The sequence below is a fragment of the Lemur catta genome, chromosome 10 (assembly GCF_020740605.2).
Source record: "Lemur catta isolate mLemCat1 chromosome 10, mLemCat1.pri, whole genome shotgun sequence".
NCBI classification, from domain to species: Eukaryota; Metazoa; Chordata; class Mammalia; order Primates; family Lemuridae; genus Lemur; species Lemur catta.
The window spans coordinates 30,577,479-30,600,450 of NC_059137.1; the positions used below are offsets into that span (position 1 = coordinate 30,577,479).

The following is a 22,972-nucleotide window of genomic DNA, read 5'->3' on the forward strand; positions in this document are numbered from 1 at the left end:
TCAATAACAGGGGGCTATTTAAATCATTGAAAATAGTTGTAAAAATACACCATAAATTGTGAGCTCTACAGAGATATTAGCTGCTGTCATAACCAAGGGAAGTAGATATTATCATAACTAAGGGAAGTAGTTATAAATTGATTATAAAATTATTTTTTAAATGAAGGAAAGAGATAGGAAACCCATAATTCTAACAACCTAAATATTCAACTCTGCGTTATTTATCCTTTGTGTTAATAAAGCACCTTTTACAACATAAACCGGTGGTTTTTAAAAACTCTGCATTTGTCATTATTCTAATTACTCATAAGTGAAGATGAAAGATAATGAGTAATCAATCAGAAATCCCCTCAAATATTTTTACAAATGAAAGAATGAACAAATACATTTTTACTTCCTCAAGACATACAACTTGCATGACTTTTTTTTTTTTTTTTTTTTAAGAGACAGGGTCTCAATCTTGCTCAGGCTGGTCTTAAACTCTTGTGTTCAAGCGATCCTCCCACCTCGGCCTCCCAGAGTGCCAGGATTACAGGCGTGAGCTTGCACCCCGGCCTTAAAACCACATGACTTCTTGACAACAGGATTTTATCTCCAGTGTTGTCTTTACGCCTCCTTTCACAGGACAGTTCCTTGGTGCTTTTATCTCTCAAATGTCCAACTCTCTCACCACTTAGCCTCTAGATATCTTCTCAGTCCCTCTAGGCACTGTGGATTCAAATACTGATCGATAGAGATGAAAAATCCCAAAAGTTTGCCAGAGGCAATGGTAACTTTAAAATAAAATGGAGGCTGTGGATGCAGCTAAACCTACAAACTATGCCCCGGGTACAGAGCACATGTGGAGACAGAAGTGTATCTACCAAGGAACCTAGAAATGGGAATATCAAAGCCTGGATTGTCCGAGGGCTCCCAGAATCCCTCCAACTCTGTCTTTGTGATTGCACATTCATACGTTTCTGAGGCTGAAGCTGATCTGAATCTATTCCCACTTCTACCGCAAAGCCAGCATCAAGCCCGCATGGGCAGCTGCCAGCCCTGGTGATTTACAGATACTGATCTGGTGCTGCTGTCCTCTGCTTGGTGCTTTTCCTAATCACTTTTATGCTCTAATGTAATAACTTAAATTGTTCCCAAAACGTTTTCATTTTCTTTTTTAATAATGGAAAGCTCTGAAACCACTCTTTTCTGTTCGGAGCCATTGCAGATGTTCAGAGAGCATTTTTGTGCCTTACTGGGCCTAATTGTTACACAACATCTTGTATAGCAAAGATATTCATAACTTTAAAATGCCTCTGAAATATACTTGTTTTCTTAGTAATTATCAACTGAGGATGATCCGGCCTCCAGGGGACATTTTGCAATGTTTGGAGACGTTTTTGATTGTCACTAGTGTAGGCTAGCATAGGAGGGGGTGCTACTGGCATCTGGTAGGTAGAGGCCAGGGATGCTAGTGAACTTCCTACAATGCACACAGGCCTTGCTCTTGGTACTTTTCTTTTATGGTTTGGACTCATGGCTCAGAAAAAAAGTTGGGTGCCTGGGCGCTGTGACTTATTTTTAGACTACGTAGACAGGTTGAACCTCCTCGGCCATCACACATTCCCTGGACACCTGGTTCCCTGGCATCGTCCCTGTCCTGATGGCTCTGCCCTATTGAGTTCACTGCCAACTCAATTCTCATTGTATAACAGCCTCCCCTCTCCATTTGAAATTGCATATCTGCCCCTATAAAGTCCCTCTTTCCTTTCCCTAGTTATTTTTCTCCAGAACACTTATCTTCTAACACTATAATTTACTTATTTTGTTTAATGTCTGGCTTCCCCCATTAGAATATAAACTCAATGAGGGCACATTTATATATATATATATATTTTTTGAGTTTTAAAATGAATTTATTAAAGAATATTCTTAGGAAGGCAACAAGTTTTGATTTGTCATTAAAAAAAAGTTATGTTTTTTCATGCTGTAAGAGGCTGTAAGGTAAGAGGCTACAGAGTTATAAGCATCTTTCTACTGGAATTTTCATATAACACAGTGTAGTCATTTCTGCAATGCTAGAATAAATTAAAAAAAAGTCTCTTCTATGCTTCTCTTCAAAAAGTGATGAATAATAATACAAGATAGCATAAAAAAGCCATTGTTTTCTATTCATTCTGTAGTATTGGAGCCAGTATTTTTACCATCACAGGCTACAATTTTCACTTTATCCACTTTAATAAGTTCTGTCACCTCTCTGAATTCAACATCATTCAATACAAAAGCCACACATTATCGCAGAATCTGTACGTATTTAGAGAGGCCCTGAAATTGACTCTGTTCCTGACCCTCTGAGCCAATGCTGAATTTATAGCCTTATCATACTGAAGTAGAACTTGAAGGGCAAGTTGGGGGGTGATCTGTTGAGACTGTATGAGCTCATCTAGGCTCTCCTGAAGACTATTTCCCAAAGTGGTATTTCTGTATAACTGATATGCCATGGCTTTAGGAGGAAGAAATTGTTATTCTTATTCAGGTTTGCATTGATGTCCTGTGGCAAAGGCACCTCCCGCCGCAGAGCGGACAGAAGCTGCCAGGAGCCCAGCACGACGTTCCTACACCCCGACCACTGGCTTCCCTTGCCACAGAAACTGCAGAGCTGGGGGCACATTCATATTTGATTTACTAATGTCCTCAACACATTCACCAGTGCCTAGCATGTAGTAAGTGTTCAATAAGTTATTTGTTGAAAGTTGAACGAACATGACCAGTCCCTCAGCCTATATTGCTAATTATAAGCACTGAATGTGAGCACAAATGAACTGAATCAAATAGTGTCTCTTTTCAGATAAAGTACATTTAAATGACTTTCAAAACTGAGAAGGATTTTTTAGTTCTCAAAGGCTGACATTAAGCTTGTCTCAGGGTATCAATTCTTACAACCATAAAACACCATGACCTTTGAAAATGCATTTAAAATACTCATGCTTCATTTAGATCATGCTTAATTTATGGCAATTAATTAGTGTTATGTGAATTAGCTGTTTACCATGGCACGTTCTATTCAGTCCAGTGCTACCTAATCCTTGGACCTGACCTAAATGGCAGAAGACTTGGTTGATGTTTAATTAAATTTTTATTAGAAGTAATAATGGAACAACTATGTGAACCCCCAAAAGAAAAGACTACAATGAATAGCTTCTGGATGAAGGTTATTTTAGGTGCTAATAGTTTAATCTCGGTATATTTGGATCAGTTTTTTTTTTCATTAAAGAAGAAAGAAGAAAGAAAGTAGAAAGTAGCCATTCAAGAAAGGAAAGTTAATTTGGCTTTCCTTCTATACAGTAAACAAACCAAAAACCCTCATCAAATTCTAATGCTTTCTATTCATTACTTTTAATATTAAATCAAAAAGTTACTATCTAATAATATTTATAAGAATATTTTTACCCAAGAATATTAAAAAATTGAATTTATCTGAACTTCATACATTTTTGGGAGAATGTGACTTCCTGATAGAATCTTTGCTGCTAAAAAAAAAATGCAGGGGTTTATCTCTCCTCAGAATATAAATCTGCGTACTGTTGCTATGTACTCTGCTACCAAACAAAATGGTACAAGAAGGGAAAGGAATGGAGAGGAAAAAAAATGAAATGGAGAAGTCTAAATATGTGTTTCTAATTTCACTACATTTGCTTTTAGAAAATGTTGGTCAAATTTGTTAGGTCAGCCAGTTCCTTTCCTGCCTTCCCACATCATGTAAACACACCTTGAGAAACTATGTAACAGTTTAGAAATGGGTAGAGGAGTTTAACTACAAGGGTTTATGCTTAAAACTTGGGAGGCCAGGCATCCTTCCGATAACCAGTACCTTCAGAAAAAATGTAGTGTTATTATTTGTGAAACAGAGGAATTCAATTTCCTCTGTCAAGGTCAACACAGTCAGCATTTGCTAAAGGAGGAGATGACTTCATTTGAACATTTTCTATTTGACTTCACTATTCTTGCTATTTTCTTATTTGGGATCTGGAGGGCAGCTTCAAGTCTATGCCACACAGACTAGAGAAGACAAAGAATGAGAGAACCATGGTGTCATTTCAGCTCTCCTATGTACATTGAAGACCATGTTAAAGAACTTGGCCATGATTTTGGATAGTCTCTATTTTTTGTTAAATTACTTCTCTTTCTGATTTTTAAAATTATACAATTCATAATAAAAAATTAAAACTACATAATAATAGAAAGCAAAAAAAATTATTTGCTCACTATCCTACAACTCAAAAGTGACAACAGTTAACTTTTAGTGTATTTCCTTTGGGTCTCTTTTCTATGGGTAACATACACATACAAACACATATTATGTATCCTTTTTATTTAGAAATAATTATAGATTCATAGTGTTCTGACTTACCACATAACAAATCATGAGTATTCTCCATTAAAAATTCTTAAAAATACAATTTTCTGAGGTGGCAACTATGGTGGCAGCATTATTTTTCAAAAACTATTAAAAATTTCTAATTTATATTATGACAAAATAATTTTAGTCCATAAAATCTCCATTTTTCTGATCATTTCCTTAGGACGTATTATTTGAAGTGGAATTTCAGGCCAAAAGGACACTTCCTTTTCAAGGCTATTGAAATATACCATCAAACTGCGATGCAGAAAGGTTGTATCAACTTACTCTCACCAAAATGTACTAGAATCCCAAGTTTTTCTCATCCTTGAAAGCATAAAGCATCATTTTCTTAAATTTTGATAATTCATTGGCCTTTTTTGCAATGTGAATCTGATGGTATTTGCTGAGAAATACTATTTGTAATGGATTCTAGAATAATTACATAAGCTGCAAAAGAAAAGTCATGCAATTTCAGCTTAATTAGAATGGTTAGCTGAAACAGTTGTCATTTCCCAATTTCAATTGCATAGTATGTATTTTGGTGGCTTCTGGGCTAGAAAAAAAGATTGTTAAGCTCGTTACAATAACATTTCTAGCAAATTTTGATTACTACCTTATTTTACCCTAATTTTTTCAAAGGAAACACTTCCATTTGAAGGGTCTTTATTCTAAGTTGTTCATTTTCTTCTCGTGAAAAATTAATTCACATATACTCGGAAAGAATAAGTTACCCTCCTCAAGATAAATAGACCGCTTCCTTCACCCTCCACGTCCAACCCTCCCATATAAAAAGTCAGAGCAGGCTTCTGCTTTCTCTTAGAGATTGCCTTATTTATGCACTTTGATTTCCTTGAACTAAGCTAAAGAGTAGTAATAAAGTTAAACAGGAGGCAAATGAATATTTAAGAATCAGCATTTATGAAAATAGTTTTAGGCAATCCGTGATGTAACAAATTTTATCTTTGCTCTCACTCATCTTCCTCCCCGCCCAATAAAAACCCCACATTTATTGAAAACTTGTGTTCCAGGCACTCTGCAAGATGCTGTTAACACAGAGTGAAAAAGATACAGTCCCTACTCTTTAAGGGATTACACATTAATAGAAATAATAGATCTTGAGTAATTACAACAGTCTATAAGTGCCTATAGCAGATGTAGGTGCAAGGCTTAGTGTGGGGACCTAGAAGACAAGGTGCAGCAGTTGTCTGGATTGGTAAAAAGTAATGTTTAAACATCATTATGAAGGATGAGTAGGATTTGGCCAGCTTTTTTAAAGTGAGGGGGTGGTGATGGAATATTCTGGGCAGAAGGAGCAACAGATGAACAGGCTCTGAGACAAGGCATCACGTGATCCTTTGGAAGGCCTGTGAAGCAGCTTAGCCTGGTGGGAGAAGGTGTTCTCCTATGGGAGTGGCTTGAGACGTGGCTGGGGGACATGTGAGGACCTCAGAGCAGGAAGGGCTCTGTAGGCTATGTTAAGGACACTGGGAATCCACTGAAAGGTTTTAAGCAGAGAAATGATTTATTCTTCATATTCTTGCTTCAGAAAGATCAATGGTCTTAACCAATGCAAAATGGTCAATAGACGGTACTTTTGTGGGGCTGGGGTGAATGAAATGAAGTTGCAAGACAAGATGTAGGGAGACCACCTAAAGGGGCAAGAAATTTTAATGCCCTACACCAGTGGCTCTCAAACTTAGCCTGCATCAGAATCACCTGGACAACTTGTTAAAACAGATGATCAGACTAGAGCCCCCGACTTTCTGATTCCATAGGTAGTGGATGAGGCCTAAAAATTAGCATTTCTAGCAAGTCCCCAGATGGCTTAGGATGTCTCCTAGGTTTTCAGCTTGAGCAACTGAGCAGACCCTGGTGTCATATGACAAAAGAAGGAAAGTATGAAGCAAGTGCTTTTACCCAGCAATTCCCCCCTGCCTTTCAATGCTGTTTCCTCTAATTCTCCAAGTTTTACTCAATACCTGTTAGCTATCTCTCTACTCTAGCACCCCTTCCTTACAAACATCTCATGCTGCTGAACTCTATCTGTCCTCACTTGAATGTCTCTGGCTTATGCTCCCAGGATCGAGCAATTAGCTTATTATGATAGCTCCAAATGGACTGATGTGTCACTGATTATGACTATGAAAATTTGATGCTCCTCCAAGGTGACAAATTTCTACTTGAACGGTGGTTTTCCTGAAACTATACCTTAGCCCAATGTAGTGTCTCAAATGAGAATTATAGGCACCAAAACAGGCAATCTAGAGGGTTCACTCCTGGATAGAAGGGGTCTTCTGACATCCCTCAATGGACAAAGACTTGCTCTGTCAATGCACAGAGGCCTATACAAATGGCAAATGCTAGTCAAAATTTCTATTTTTTGGACCCTGTCCCAGCTGGAGTGGGTTACAAATAGGTATGACTTATCTTTGCCAAGGAAAAATAACAGTGATTTTTAAAGATATTCCATTTAATTGTAATAACCCTCTGCTTTGAATAACCAGCTTTCATTACATGTATAGAAACTAGATCAGACACTGACCCATAAGATCTTCTTCCCTGAATCAAATTACATCCATGTATGCATGTGTGTATATGCACACTCCTTGGGAAAAGTTACTTTACCCATTTTCTATCAGATTCTTCATATGTACAACTAGGACCATAAAATACCTCGCAAGGTGTTGGGTGGATTATATGAAGTAAAAAAAATCTAGCTCAGTGTTTTGTATAATATTCTCTCCTCCTCTTTATCCCTTGATTTGTTATCTAGCCACTCTGTGAGTTGATCAAACTCTGGACATCTTTGAAAGGAACTATTGTTTGGAATGAGTGAACTATACAGTAGTGGCATCATGTTGCTCAGGGTATATCCAGTGAGTCAACTGCAGACTTCCATAATCTGCAAAAATTTTTGTTCTGCAAATATCATCAGTAAACACCTGAGACTACTTTAATGTTAAAGGTTGCTTTTTTTATTGTGTATTTATTTTTAATTTCAGCATATTACGGGGGTACAAATGTTTAGGGGGATGGACACGCTTGAAGGGTTACTTCTTTTAATTTAGATTTTCTCAGGCTTGCCACTATACTACTACCCTCATTCCCACTCCAATCAGAAGTTATTGCATATTTGATTTTGAGATGGTCATTTGCTTATTACTTGAAGAAGTTCAACCCACTCCTACAACAGGAAAAAAAAAGGATTAAGGATTACCAAAAAGGTTGTTAAAAGCATGCTATATTCTGGCCTTCCCTTTCTCAGTTGTCAGTGCTGTGTGTTCTAAATGGTATCATGGCTTGTTTTAATATCACCCATGTTCACACTTTGGGAGTTTGTCATGGTTCCCAGGAAAATCTGGTCAGTAGGTATTTATAGCATCTTATTTGGACACTGCAATAGTTATCATCTATGGAGTACTTAATGCATAGGAACTCTGCAAGATCTCTATTCCTGCCTGTACATACACATTCATTCCCATATCTATAAGCATTATCCATGGCACCTCAAGAGTTTTTATGAAAGTCCTAGAGGGGTGTAAAACATGCCTTCACTACTCTTTGTCATAACCACTAATAAAAGTATTTGTTTTCTAACTTTGGAAAGGCATTATTTTCAAAAAACTTGACAGATGACATTTCCCACCCTGTTAAATTTCCTGCATAACAAAATTACTGGATGGGAAGTCTTGGTCAGGAAACTTGATTATTTCTAAATTCATTTTGTTGGTGTCCCTACCTTTGCCTGCTTCAGATCAGGGTATATAGATCCTGAAGTCAATATGAAAATATATGTCCAAGGAGAATCTGAGACAAATGCTATGTAGCGAAAAAAGATCAAAGCTGAAATCATTCATAAGACAATTTAATAAGTACTACTTCAAGGGTCAACAATTAGGCTTGGTACTAGGATCAGGCTCAGTTTCCATAGTTGCTGGAAAATCCCCAAAGCAGCCCTTGCTTTTAAAGTTGATAGTTTCATAGTTTATTTTATCAATCATGTTTACCCTTTATAAGTTGTTCCTGAATGTGAGGGCTTAGCTCAGCATGCTCTTGTACTCACCTGTGAATCTTATGATTCTTCGGAGTAAGGGGTTCAGGTAACAGCATTCTCCGGTCAGAATTGTTTTCTCCTGAGCAATCAGGGATTCTCTTGTTGATTTTATGAAATACATGGATATCTCACCAATAAAAATCTGGGGAAGGAATGTTTAAGAAATGTCAAGTTGGAGAGTTGTTTCATAAGAAGGACCAATGGCTTTATTTTTTTAAATAACTTTTGAGGATCCACAATCCTTTTAAAGGATATCATGTTGGAAAGAGAAAGAGTTAGATAGTAGTTTGCATTTAACATCTCAAAAGAATTAGAGAAAGCGATAACTGATCATTTCAGATAGAGTTCAGTCTACAATATTAAATTCTAAGGTCATATAAAGACAACTTGAAATAATAAATTGTAATCGAATTTATGACAGGATCATCCTGGGATTGAATTTTTTTTAACTCGGTGTGTGAGCTACAATGATGAATGATTCAGCCAACGTGCCCAGGAAGGCATTATGTACACATATCACAATAAATTACAGTGAGACCTCACTTAACATTGTTGATATGTTGTTGAAAACGGACTGTAAGCAAAATGACATGCCGTGCGCTATAGGAACTTAAGTCTTGTTTATATCAATTAGCCTGTGGTAAAACTGGTTTTGTTTGTCTCACTTAATGTTATAGATAGGTTCTTAGAAACTGCATCTTAAGTGAGGATTTACCTACTGCATGATGTGGCAAGACTACCATTATTTACACTATGAATCCTTATTTGATCATGTTTGCCTGAGAGATATTTCTCCCACTGTGAACTGGTTGACTGGCCCTTCTTTATTACTGGCACCTCTCTCTTTTTATCTTGAGCTAATAAATATATATGTTACCATTTAAATCATAATGCCCTTAGGAGATTGGAAGCTCCCTAATGGCAGGGACTATATCTTATATTTCTTTATTACCTTTGTAGAACAGCATATTCCCATTTACAACAAGGAACAGGCACGAGGCAGGTTTTCACCAAATCTGACGCTGCCACAAATGAAGACTGAGATCCATCAATGAAGAATAAAAAGTTAATTACTATCATCTATTGAATATTGGATGTCAGGCACTTTAGCATAGCATTTTTCATGCTCACAAGAGCCCTACTGTAGGTATAATTATCCTTGCTTTATGAGGGAGGAATGAAAGTTCAGCAAGTTTAAGTAATTTACCCTCTCCAAACAGATGGCACATGGAAGCACTGGGATTAGAATACAGGTCAACTGGGTTTCGAAGTCCATACTTCCTACTATATCATATGCCATTTTCATTTTCCTAATCCTAATTTCAACATTGACCTAGGAAAATATGATCTTATAGATGGTCTTCTTTGCTGTACATAGATCTATGATTTTAGAGAAAACTTGTCAATGTTTTAAAAATTCCCATATCTCATATTCCTCCTGTCATTTTGGAATATCTATTTAGATGGATAAAGACGATATCATAAAAGGCACATGGGTAATGGAAATTAAAGTATAAAATTTCAAAACTGGAATCATTTATAAAAGTTGTTCCCTTCCCTTTATGAGTGACGAAACCGAGGGTCTCAGGAACTTGTGCACACACAGAGAGAGCCAGAGTTGGAAGCAGCTATAGAATATGACACATAATTCTATTTCCACTACTCTATTCTACCTCACTCTTTAACATGATGTGAGCCTTTCCGCACTTAAGGCATATTGCATTTAAATTGTTTTGTTTCCTCAACGTTAAGTATACATTCAGCAAATATTTCTACTGAGTCACTACTATGTACAATGTGGTGGTTAAAAGGAAGAACTCTGAAGCTAGACTTTCTTGGCTTCAAAGCTGGGGTTTGTGACTTACTAGTTTTGATAACCTGGAACAAATTATTTACCCTTTCTATGCCTCAGTTGTCTTATCTGTACCGTCAAGATGAGAGTGTCTCTGTCTAATCAAAGATATATACCCGTATGCATCTGCACACACGTGTCTGTATAGGAATTGCTTAGAACAGTGCCTGGAACATAATATACACTATATAAGAGGCAGAAGTTGTTGTTAAATGAATAACACTGCATTCACATTGTTGTCTTCATTATTACTATTATATCATTATTACAAAGCACTTTGCCAGATCACTGGGGAAGCAGATTCCAAGAGGAATAAAAGAATCCTGTCCTCCATAAGTACATAATCTATTGAGGAACCCACACACAAAGGTGTTGTGCTAAGAGGCCGAGGCTCCTGGGTAGAAGGGGATTTCTCTCTTGTAGGAAAACCAGCTTTGCATTGGTGAGTTTTCATCCCTAATGTCAAATGAACCTCATGGCTGGGTGACGACTGCTTGTCACATACTGTCAATATGCCACCTTTATTTACAGGATGACCTTTTTCCTTTTCCACAATCCATCCATTCAGACCTCTATTATAGCTCTTACCCATCACATGGAAAATGTGAACCTTGCCCTAAAGACCCTGAGTTCCTCCCGTTGATGGCCACTGATATCTTAATTTTTGCTCCCACTGCCTGCCCAGAATCTGGGATGTTTTCCTCTTAAAAAAAAAATAAAAAAGGTTTAATGTGAATTTTCTTTAGAAGAGAAGAAAAGTAGACGCACATTTTATGTGGCCTAGAGAATTCTTGCTGCCTTATAGGCAATCAGGCCCCTGACAGCCCCATAGCTCAGCGCGGCCTTTGGAGCTCCCTTGGATTCACGACCCACTTCCCTGGAGACATCCTAAATCTGAATGATGTGACCTTGAAATGGACAGTACTGGTTCACATTGACATTAGAGACAAAATGGGGAAGGGAGAGGAAAACAAAGAACCGTCGAAAAACAGAAGTCATTAAATGTGCAGGCTGATTGTTAACAGTCCTAAAGTAGCTTAAGTATTTTGACAGAAAGCTATTTTAAAAACTTTAGTAGCTACATTAAGTCTAGCAATAAATTTATTATTACTACATCTTAGCCAGAAATTTTTTTTTAACTGAACAAAGTGATCCTCAGCCTTTCAATCTGAAGATCCTGCTTTACAGGACTGTCACACTCTGAAAAGTGACGAGGCTTCCTCGGGGTTGGAGGTTCCTTGGGGTTCAGCACCAGCCCCAGCAGAGGATGGGGCAGATGTGTAGAATAACGTGGTACCCTGGGGGCTGAATCAGAGAGAAATCTACCAGGGAGGGCCAGCAAAGTCCAAAACAGCAGTTCAGCACTGGCACAGAGGAGCCAAGCAAGTCAGAACCAGGGTGGAAAGCAGATGGGAATAGACAGAGTGCAGGGTCACAGGGAAACAACAGCCCAGCACGGATCACCTTGGCAGGCAGTGGCTACATACACTTGTGCAAAGTTAGAAATGCTTTGCACCTAACATCTCTTGGTATTAACAAGGACTTCATGCTCTGCCATGTAAAAATATCCAAACGCCTTCAAGAACTCAGCCCTCTCTCTTTTCTCGTAAGACCTATCTCTGCCAAAATAAGGTGCCAAGGGCCTTCATTTGTCCCTAATGTATATGATGAAACTGCACAACTGTTTTTTATCTCAGTGAACAGATGGGGAGAAATTCATGCATGATTGGATAAATGAAATAGCATTTCCTTGAGGGAGCTTTCCCTGGTCCTACAGACTAGATTAGGTGTACTTAATTGAATCTCTTACCTTGTGTTTCTCTTTTCTAGCTCTTATCACAATTACATATTGTGTTTCTTAGTTAGGGGATGTCCTATTTGTCTCATTTTTGGTTGTATCCCAGGAGCTTAGCCTAGTATAAGTACACAGTAGCTGCTCAATGTTGAATGAAGTAAATGTATCAGATTAATGAAGGTCCTTTAGAATACAAATTTCACTGAACAGACTATAAAGAAGAAAAAAATGATTGATCATTTATCTTTCCAGATCCAGTGAAAATGTGACTGCCTTAGGTAGAGACTTTGCCAGGCCCTGCAGAAAAATGCAGACCCTGTCCTGTCACTGCTGAGGCACATTATACGGATCTCTACCCAATTAACTGAATTATTGTTTATATGTCCCTCTTCAGTTGTCTGTGATCTCCTTGAGGGAAGTTTTGCTTTTCCTTGTACAGTGCCTTGAACAGAGCCTGGTAAATAGCAGGCTTAGTTGACAATTGTCAAATGAATGAAAAACTGAATCTTTAAAGGATCTACACATGGATAGAACCCTCCAACCTTAATTTCTCTGAAGATAGTATCACAAATCACAGAATTCTTGTTGTATTGCTTAAAAATAATTAAAAATTGGGACTAAATAATAACTAGTTCACTAAATAACTAAAGTGAACTATCTCTTTTCCATTAAATTTACTTATTTACTCATTTAGTAGACAACAGTTTGGGGGAGGAGTATGCACTCTGTGTCTGGCATTGTGCCACCACTGGAAACACAGAAGTGAACAGATACACAGTGGGGGAATACAAATGAATATATGCCATACAGTGTGTGGCATTGTGATATAAGAAATATATACATACTGGTTTCTGCCCCTAGTTCCTCAGACTAAGCTACTAAGACCTTTGTGATTTCCCAAGAGAGTGAAGCATCTTTTGTTCTAATGAGGTGACTTAGTGGGCTGCTGGATAGCTTAAGGATGGGGGCTGGTTGCCAGGGGAACCAACATATGATTAGTGGGTTGGAACTTTCAGACCCACTCCCACCTCTGGGGAAGGAAGGGGAGCTAAAGGTTGAGTTAATCACCAATGGCTAGTGATTTAATCACCTATGCCTACATAATGAAGCCTCCATGAGAAGCCCAAAAGTACTGGGTTCAGGGAGCTTCAGGATTGCTGAACATGTGGAGGTACCCGGAGGGTGGGTACATCCAGAGAGGGGATGGACACAGCGTACGCCTTCCCGCATGCCTTGCTCTATCCATCTCTTCCATCTGGCTGTTCATCTGTATCCTTTGAAACATTTTATGGTAAATATTTATAGTAAACATTAGTAAAGTGTTTCCCTGAGTTCTGTGAGCCATTTTAGCAAATTAATGGAACCTGAGGATGGGGGTCATAGGAACCCTGATTTATAGCCATTTGGTCAGAAGTATAGGTGACAACCTCCCTCTTGCAAGTGGATTTGGAAGTGGGGGCAATCTCGTGAGACTGAGCTCTCAATCTGTGGGATCTGATGCTATCTCCACCTAGATAGTGTCAGAATTAAGTTAAACTAAAGGACACCCAGCTGGTGTCCACTGGAGAACTGCTTGGGGTGTGTGTATGGGGGGGCACACATGGTGTCAGAGTGTTGTGTTGAGTGATGTGTAAAAGAATAGAAAATTTTTTTCTTTGGAAATGTCACACAATTACACATGATTAAAAAATAAACCAGGGAAATGGAAGAGGGAATGACAGACACATGAGACTATCTAATAAAAGAAATAAGCATTATCTGCCTCAGCTATTTCAGAAGGCCAAAACATTCTTACTCTATAGGAAAGGAGATGTGCAAATTCTAGAAATTCTCCATTCAGCGAGTCTTTCCACTAATTACACAAAGGGGCAAAAAAGCAGGATATGGAGAAAATTTACACACAATCTGTCCTTATTAAAACACACGAGTGTGTACAAATACAGATTTAAATGAAATCATTCCAAGGTATACCAGGCTAAACAGCACTTATGAAAAAGGATATGGGACTCAAATCCATAAGTAAAATGTCCTAAGACTCTCATGTCAAAAGTGGTACAAGGATTGTTACTGTCAGCCAACAACATTCAAATCACAAATGAGATACAGAGCATAAAAGAAAAAACTCAGAGCAAGGGCATATACTAATGTGTATATCTAGTTGCTGACGTAATGCTGGAATATATTAAGTGATAATGAATATTTGCTTAAGAAATAAAGGAAGGGAGGAAGGGGGCCATTTTATAATTACAATGTAGTGAGATATTCTTGGCTTTCAGTTAAAACTATGACAGATACAAAGGTTGCTGATGAAACAATCCAGTTCTCATGTGCCAATGAGTGGGCTTCAGGGACATTTATTTTCCTGTATTTTACTGACCGCACATAGGGATCCATTCACTGGGTCATATAGTTTCATACAGGGCCTGATTCTGCTTGGAGAGAAGGGAGATCATGAAGGTAAGGGGTCTTTCCTCTTTCTGCCAAGCTTTCAGCTCACATCAGATGCCATGTGGTGCATGATGGCAGATTTGTGGCTTTGGTTTTGGCAGTGTCTGGGCTCTTCCATCTGCACCTTTGCTACATCACTCTGCCTCAATCTATTACTCTGCTCAGAGAGCAGCTGGGGCATGCAGTACTCTCCATGTGTTTGGGCCTGGTTGCTGTGCCTATTTTGGCCTTTCTGATTGTTGGCGAACATACGTCGTAATACTCATGGCAAATGAGAGTATCCTCCAGTGAGAGGTGGTCAAGGCCAAACTAGATCTGGCAATGAATGAACTGCAAATGCATTCCATTGGTGCATCTCTCATCCCCCAACTATGCTAGCTACAGTCCCAACTGACATATAACTTTGCATAACAGTGAATATGCTTTAAGTAATGATAACTGTTCTATTGTGAAAAAGTTATCTTTTAACCAAGGAAATACAAACAGCAAATATAACCCTCAAACACAATGCATCAGTTTGGTGTGTTATCTTTTAGGCTGCATTTCTTCCTTTTTTAAGAATTGGAGATAAAATCATACATATCGAGTTGAAAGATAAAATTGTACATATTGAGTATAATACGATGTCTTAAAGCCATCCTGCAACTTTACTGAGCTTGTTTATTATTTCTAACAGTTTTTTGGTGGTGTCTTTAGGGTTTTCTATATATAGGATCATGTCACGTGCAAACAGGGACAATTTAACTTTTTCCTTTCCAGTTTGGATACCTTTTCTTTCTTTCTCTTGCCTAACTATTCTGGCTAGGACTTCCAGTACTATGTTGAATAGAAGTGGTGACAGTGGGCATTGTTTTCTTATTCCAGATCTTCAAGAAAAACCTTTTTCTTATTGAGTATGATGTTAGCTATGAGTTTATCACATAGGGCCTTTATTGTGTTGAGGTATATTCCTTTATACCTAATTTGATGAGGTTTTTTCTTAAATCTTGAAATAATGAATTTTGTCAAGTTCTTTTTATGCATTTATTGAAGTGGTCATATGTTTTTTGTTCCTCATTCTGTTAATATGATGTATTAAATTTGCTGATTTGCATATATGGAACCATCCTTTCCTCCTTGGGATGAATCCAACTCAATTATGGTGAAGGATCTTTTTAATGGGCTACTGAATTTTGTTTGTTAGTATTTTGTTGAGGATTTTTTTATCTGTGTTCATCAGGGAAATTGATCTGCAGTTTTCTGTTTTTGTAGTGTCCTTTGTCTTTGGTATTAGACAAGGACATGTAATTTTGGCCTGTAAAATGAGTTTGGAAGTAGCCCCTCTTCTTCAATTCTTTGAAAGAATTTGAAAAGAATTGATAGCAGTTTTTCTTTAAATGTTTGGTAGAATTGATTAGTGAAGCCATCAGGTCCTGGGCTTTTATTTGATAGGAGACTTTTTATTACTGATTCAATATCCTTACTCATTATTGGTCTATTCACATTTTCTATTTATTCTTAATTTCAATCTTGGTAGGTTTCATGTGTCCAGGAACTTATCTTTTTCTTCTAGGTTACCCAATTTGTCAGCATATAGTTATTCATAATAGTCTCTTATGATCCTTTGTATTTCTATGGTATCAGTTGTAATGTCTCTTTTTCTCATCTTTGATTTTATTTATAAGTCTTCATTTTTTTAGTCTAGCTAAAGATTTATTGATTTTATCTTTTAAAAACATCAACTCTTCATTGATCTTTTCTATTGTTTTTCTAGTCTTTATTTCTTCTCTGATCTATATTATTTCCATCCTTCTAATAACTTTGGGCTTAGCTTGTTCTTATTTTTCTAGTTCCTTGAGGTGTGATATTAGATTTTTCTTTTTTTGATGTAGGCCTTTATTGATGTTACCATCTTTTTTAGAACTGCTTTTTCCGTATCCCACAAGTTCTAATATGTTGTATTTCTATTTTTTTTCCTCAAGAAATATTTAAATTTCCCATTTAATTTTTTCATTGACCCATTGGTTGTTCAAGAGCATGTTGTTTAATTTCTATGTGTTTGTGAAATTTCTAGCATATCTCTTGTTATTGATTTTTAGTTTTATACAATTATGGTCAGAAAAGACACTTGATATGATCTTAAATTTAAGACTTTTATTGTACTTAACATATGATATATCCTGAATAATGTTCCATGTGCACTTAGAACAATGTATATTCTGCAGCTGTTGGGCGAAATGTTCTGTATATATTTGTTAGTCCATTTGGTCTAGCATGTAGCTTAACTCTGTTGTTTCCTTATTGATTTTTTTTTAATCTATTAATATTTACTTTATATATTTAGGTGCTATGATTTGGGTTCATATATGTTTAAAATTGTTATATCCTCTTGCTTAATTGATCTCTTTATTATAACTGTCTTTGTCTCTTTTTACAGCTTTTGACTTAAACTCTATTTTATCTAAGTATAGCTACTCCTGCTCTTTTGGTTTCTATTTGCATATATTTTTCCAACCCTTCACTTTATGTGTGTACTTACAGGTGAAGCAAGTCTTTTGTAGGCAGCATATCGTTGGGTCTTGTTTTTTCATCCGTTTATCCATTCTATCTTTTGATTGCACCATTAATCCAGTAACACTAAGGGTAATTGACTTACTGCTGTCATTTTATTATTACTGTCTAGTTGTTTTGTAGATCATTTGTTTCTTTCTTCCTCTCTTCCTTTGTGGTAAAGTGATTTTCTCTAATGGTATGTTTGGATTCCTTGCTTTTTATTTTTTAAATATCTACTATAAGTTTATGTTTTGTGGTTACCATGAGGCTTAAAATAAATACAGTCATAACAGGTTCTTTTAAGCTGATAACAACTTAATTTTGATAACAAATAAAGAAAATCTCTACACTTTTACTCCACTTCCCTACACACACATTTTGAATTTGATGTCATAATTTACATCTTTTTAGATTTCATCTCTCAACAAATTATTGTAGTTATTATTTTTAATAGTTTTGTCTTTTAACCTCATACTAAAGTTATAAGTGATTTATTCACCACCATTACAGTATTATAATATTCTAAATTTGATTGTGTACTTACTTTTACCAGTGAGTTTTATACTTTCAAATGTTTTCATGTTACTCTTTAGCATCCTTTTCTTTCAGCATTTCTTGTAAGACAGGTCTGGTGGTGATGAACTCCCTCAGGTTTTGTCTGAGAAAGTCTTTATCTTTCTATCATTACTAAAGGATATTTTTGCTGGGTACATTACTCTTGGTTGGCATTTTTTTCCTTTAGCACTTTGAATATATCATCCTATTCTTTCCTAATCTGTACATATTCTGCTGAGAAATCTGCTGATAGCTATTTTGAAGCTCCATTATATGTTATTTGCTTCTTCCCTCTTGCTGCTTTCAGGACCCTTGCTTTGTCTTTGACTTTTGACGGTTTGGATTAAATCTGATTGGAAAACTTTGACCTTCATGTACCTGAGTATTTATATCTTTCTCCAGGTTTGAAAATTTTTCTGCTGTTACTTTTTAAAATAAACTTTCTACCCTTTGTCTTTCTCTTCTCCTTCTTTAACTTCTATGACTCTAACATTTGCTGCTTCTTGATGCTGTCCTATAAATCCTGTAAGCTTTCTCTATTCTTTTTCATTATTTTTTCTCCTCTAACTATATATTTTCAAATAACCTGTATTTGAGTTCACAGATTCTTCTGTTTGATCAGTTCTGTTGGTGTTCTCTCTACCACATTTTTCATTTTGTTCATGGTATTTTTTAGCTCTTGAATTTGTTTTTATTATTTCAATCTCTGTTAAATTTTTCATTCTAGTCACTTATTGTTTTCTTCATTTTATTGAATTTTTTTCTCTGTATTGAAGTTCACTGAACTGCCTTAAAATAGTTATTTTGAATTCTTTTTCAGGCAATTCATACTCTTGACTTCTTTGGGGTTAGTTACTTTACTGGTGCTTTATTTTGTCCCTTTGGTAACATCATGTTACCCTAACTGTTCTTGATCCTTGTGGCTGTGCATTTGAAGAAGCAGATATTTACTCCAGTCTTTGCAGATTGGCTTTGTCTGGGGAAGTCTTTCAACAGTCAGCTCATCTAGTATGTCTCTGAAGCCCAGGGTTACTGCAGAGCTGGGGTGCACCCAAAGCCTGGAACCACTGAAGCCTGCCCATATCCTGGGGATGCTGACGTCAGGCTGGGGGTGATATAGACCAGAGATGGGGTCTGCCTCAGAGTCCTGAAGTCTGGGGCTGTGGGGGCCTGCCTGCCCCTTGCTGAGTTTTACTGTGGTGGGCCCAGTGTTGGGGTCCAAGGCAAAGTCCTGCTCTCTTTTCACCAAAGTGTATGGTATCTCTTGCTATACTGTGATGCCTAGGGTTGGGGAAGGAGTGATGCAGGTAACGTAAAACTCTCTTCAATGTGTCTTTTCTTGTTATGTTTTTACAATCAGTTACTTGGATATCTCACCTGGTTTCCTTAGCCCTTATGAAGGTATCTTTCTGTGTAGATACTTGTTTAAATAGGTATTTCTCTCTGTGTGGGAGGGAGTTAGTTATGATCACTGGAAAATCTTATTCTGCTACCTTGTTCCATCTCTCCCCTTCACAAATATTTTATAGGAGTTAATGATAAGCAATAAATAACCGATACAGATGACAAAAAATTAGAGGACAGTTTTAAGATTTCAAAATATAGACCATGAAAAAAACTAATCACTGGAAGATGTATTATGATTTTATATTCTAAGAGGACTTCACTGCATGTTTATGGGTGGTTGCCATTAATCAGGTCATTTAGAATTCCTAGAATACATATTTTGAGTTCATATGTATGCTCGTTGTGACTCTAGTACTTGGCAATATCAAAGCTGTTGTTGTTTCCTGTGGGCTTTGTAGTTGAAATCCCAGCTCTCTCATTTCTTGATGCATGACTTTGGGCAAGTAATGGAAACTTTTTGAACCTCAGTTTTTCCTGTTTAATGATTTGAACTTGAAGGTAATGACTACATCAGAAAGTAGTTTAGAAGATTAAAAAAATGTATGTAAAAGCATCTATAGATATTCAATTAATGTTTGCTGTCTTCACTTCCTGGTCCATCCAGGGAAGAATGTGTGCTGAAATAGGAAAAAGAAGCCATCATGCTTAGTCCTAGAGTAAGGAAACATGGTGTAATTCCTGCTCAGCTAGTAATACCCCTAACTGGGTTTTTTTCCCTCCCTTTGAGACAGGGTCTCACTCTGTTGTCTAGGCTAGAGTATAGTGACATCATCATAGCTCACTGTAACCTCAAATTACTGGGCTCAGGAGATTCTCCTGTGTCAGCCCCCTGAGTAGTTAGAAGTGCAAGTACATGCAAACACACCTGGCTAATTTTTTGTAGTGATGGGGTCTTGCTATGTTGCCCAGGCTGGTCTTAAATTCATGGCCTCAAGCACTCTTCCTGCCTCAGCCTCCCAAAATGTTGGGATTACAGGCATAAGCCACTGTGCCTGGCCTAGACGTAGTTTGTGTTGTAGATTTTATTTAAAATCTACCATACAGACTCTGATGCCAGCCCTAACTGTAAATGTCCTCATGCTGTGCTTTGATCTTTCCTGATTGCTGTTCTGTTGACAACCTCAGATCTGTAGAGAGGTTCTGGTCTGCTTACTTGCTGAGCTTTGGTTGGTTCAAGAGCTCTTGACTTCTGTTTTATCATACCTAGGTGTAAATGATGGAATTCAGCTCTAGACACTTCCTATGACTTTCAAAGTTCAAGGTTTAAATGGAACTAAGGCCATTTGGAGGGGGGCATTTTGAAAACCATTCAGTAACTGGGATAATAAGAGTTTTGTAAACTGGAGCCTCCCTACTGGTCTTACTCCAGAGGCCACGTCACCCATTCAGAAGGTGTCTTTAGTTGACACTTGATGTAAAATACAGCACACCAAGGTAGTACCATACATTTCCAAAACACAGTGTTCTCTTATTCTTTTTTGTTCCCCTGAACAATGGATAAAAGAGAAATGAGAATGTAAAATGATTTAGCTAAAATACTGCTCTCAGTAAAGAGTAAAATGCATCACCAAGTAAACTGACAATCACATCCATCACATATTTTTAGACAAAAAAATATTCTTTTCAAGATTCAGATTATCAAGCTCCATAACACAATCATCTAGTCACCAATCACTAGAAGAGGCATCTTGAAGGTAGAAAGAGTGTCTCCTTGTGGAATGGTGTCAGGGGAAAAACAATCTCTAAAGGAGATTTGGAGCACGCATCTGCGGTATGGGCAGAAACTGGGAAAATGGATTTTTTTCCTTTAAGTTTTCTTGAAAATCTAAAACAATTAATGGGGATATCTGTAAATCCATCCCAGGAAAAAATGTAAATTGTAAAGCTCATGTATATTGGCAACAACAAAAAAAATGTAGTCATGGGAAAAAATTTTTTTAAAAAGGAAGTCATGTGATAATGTAGCAAAGGGGGAAAGATGTGAATTATAAAATGTTAAAAGGAGTCTCAACAGATGAGATTGTTCAATGCCTGGAAGAGGCAGATCATGAGGGATACAAGGCCCTACAATGTCTCCTTTGCTGCGGCAGCTGCGCCCCTCCTCAGCCAGCCAACAGACTTGCATTCTTGCATTAGTGAGAGCCCACTTTGTGATCTGCACTGTGCTTTGGGCTTTTACATTTGCTGGAAGAGCTTAAGGCCCAGAAACCCCCAAATGAAGATTTGCAATTTCCTCCAAATTGTGCCTTTCTATTAAACTGTGTTTGTCTCTTCCTCTCCTAGGAAATTCTAGATGAGTCTTCTATATGCAAGCGTGCACACTTGCATGCAAACTCCGAGCTATTTCAATTCTTGGGCTGAGAGTCAAATGTTCTGCTACTTCAATACTAAATACTCCTCTGTCACTTCGTTGTAAGGCCAAGAAAAAAGCTTTAATAGCCATTTTCTCATGCCTTGTGCCGCTGAGACTAAGATAAAATAAGGGCAAATCAGATTCTCTGCTGAGTAAATCCTCTTATCCAAACAGGCTCTCTTCCTTTGACTCCGAGTATATGAGTTTATTCAGAAGGCTCGAGGCAGTAGTTAGCCAGCGTTTCCAGGTGGTCAGAACACACACTGCAGATTTCTTTGAATCACAGGGCGCCACTTTTGGCTAAATGGTTCTGGACACAGTAAATTCCCGACGCTCTAACCTTTCCTAAAGATCTGGGACAGCAATGGCTTTGGCCCTTTGCGGTTTATCCCATGTGGCCTTATCTCAGTATGATGCTGATCTTTTCTGACAGCAAAGCATAAAAGGAGAAATAAGAGATGACAGGTCAAATGCAGAGCAAAGTCTTTTCCCTCATGCCTTTCTTGTGTGTCCCTGCAGTTGTGAATGGGCTTGTTAATGCCCATCTGCAGAAACACACAGCAGTGTAGGGTGCTAGGTTCTTTCATGGTTAATGTGCTTGAGGATGCACAAAAAACCAAGGATGAATCCAGGTTGAGTTACTTCCTTGAAACTTGCTATTAGTTAGTGTCACACAAATCACCCAAAGGACTCCTGACTTCATGAAATGGTTTTAAAGAGGAATAAAACAAACAAACAAACAAACAAACAAAAACTCCAGCAGTTCTGTGAAACAGTCGACCAGACAGAGAGGTACCAAACTGAACTCCAAAGAGAAAGTTGTGACTTGGGAATTAAGAATCTAACATTTGGAGCCTTCCAATCAGAATGTTCCTTTTCTAGTTCTCACAGAATGTGAGAACTAGAAGGATCTTAAAAAACATTTAGCCTAACCTCCTTCTTTCACACAGAGATGAGGAAACTGAATCCACAGAGGGAACATAACTTACTAAGGGTCAATTACTGGGGGCAGAGCCATGAGTGAGACCCCTGCCTCTTGTCAGACCACACCTGAGCAAAGATGACTGTATCATGAGAATGAAGGATGCACACTCAGAAGCAAGGGTGTGTGCTGAGGTGGGCATTTGGGATTTGTGAGCCAACAAAGGCTGCTTTGGGACAAGCCATACCTCACCAGGATGGGGCAGAAGGAGGTGAGCATAGCTCCTTGCTCCCAGGAAATTTCCCTGAGCACCAGAAGAGTTCTGCTTTCTGTCCTGCTGCTGCTCATTTATTGTTGGTCTTGAGGGAAGATCAGGCACCATCAGCAGGGTCGCCAGGCCACACCACTCTCTGTTATTAACCCATCAACTGTAATTAGCCCCGGTTCCTGGCAATGTCCCTCATATGGGAGGAAAATCAGTGGAACCGAATGCGTAGCTATTTGTGCAATCGTGCAGAATTAGCTGGAAACCTCAGCAAATCATTTAACCTTGTTGAGTCTCTGTTACCAATTAAAAATGAAGAAAATTGGACCACACGCTTTCTCTATGTTCTTTGGGATATCCCTTTCCTATCTCACTGGGTTGTTGTGAGGATAAGGCAGGCTATAAGTT

The 22,972-nt window shown here is 37.7% G+C and overlaps 1 protein-coding gene, 1 long non-coding RNA gene and 1 pseudogene across 6 annotated transcripts in view; 1 reads left to right on the top strand and 2 right to left on the bottom strand.

Moving 5' to 3' along the window:
• The window catches only part of LOC123645830, an 88,037-nt gene that overhangs the window by 32,702 nt on the left and 32,363 nt on the right, over positions 1-22,972 (top strand). The window lies entirely within an intron of this gene.
• The window catches only part of PLPPR1 (phospholipid phosphatase related 1), a 252,267-nt gene that overhangs the window by 21,867 nt on the left and 207,428 nt on the right, over positions 1-22,972 (bottom strand). For both annotated transcript variants that reach the window (XM_045562315.1, XM_045562314.1), the window contains one exon: positions 8,445-8,577. In XM_045562315.1, coding sequence (XP_045418271.1) covers positions 8,445-8,577 — 133 coding nt within the window. The remainder of the gene's footprint in view (positions 1-8,444; positions 8,578-22,972) is intronic.
• On the bottom strand, positions 1,990-2,621 carry LOC123645828 (annotated as a pseudogene). Its single transcript, XR_006737718.1, has one exon. The product of XR_006737718.1 is annotated as a transcription initiation factor IIA subunit 2-like (transcript).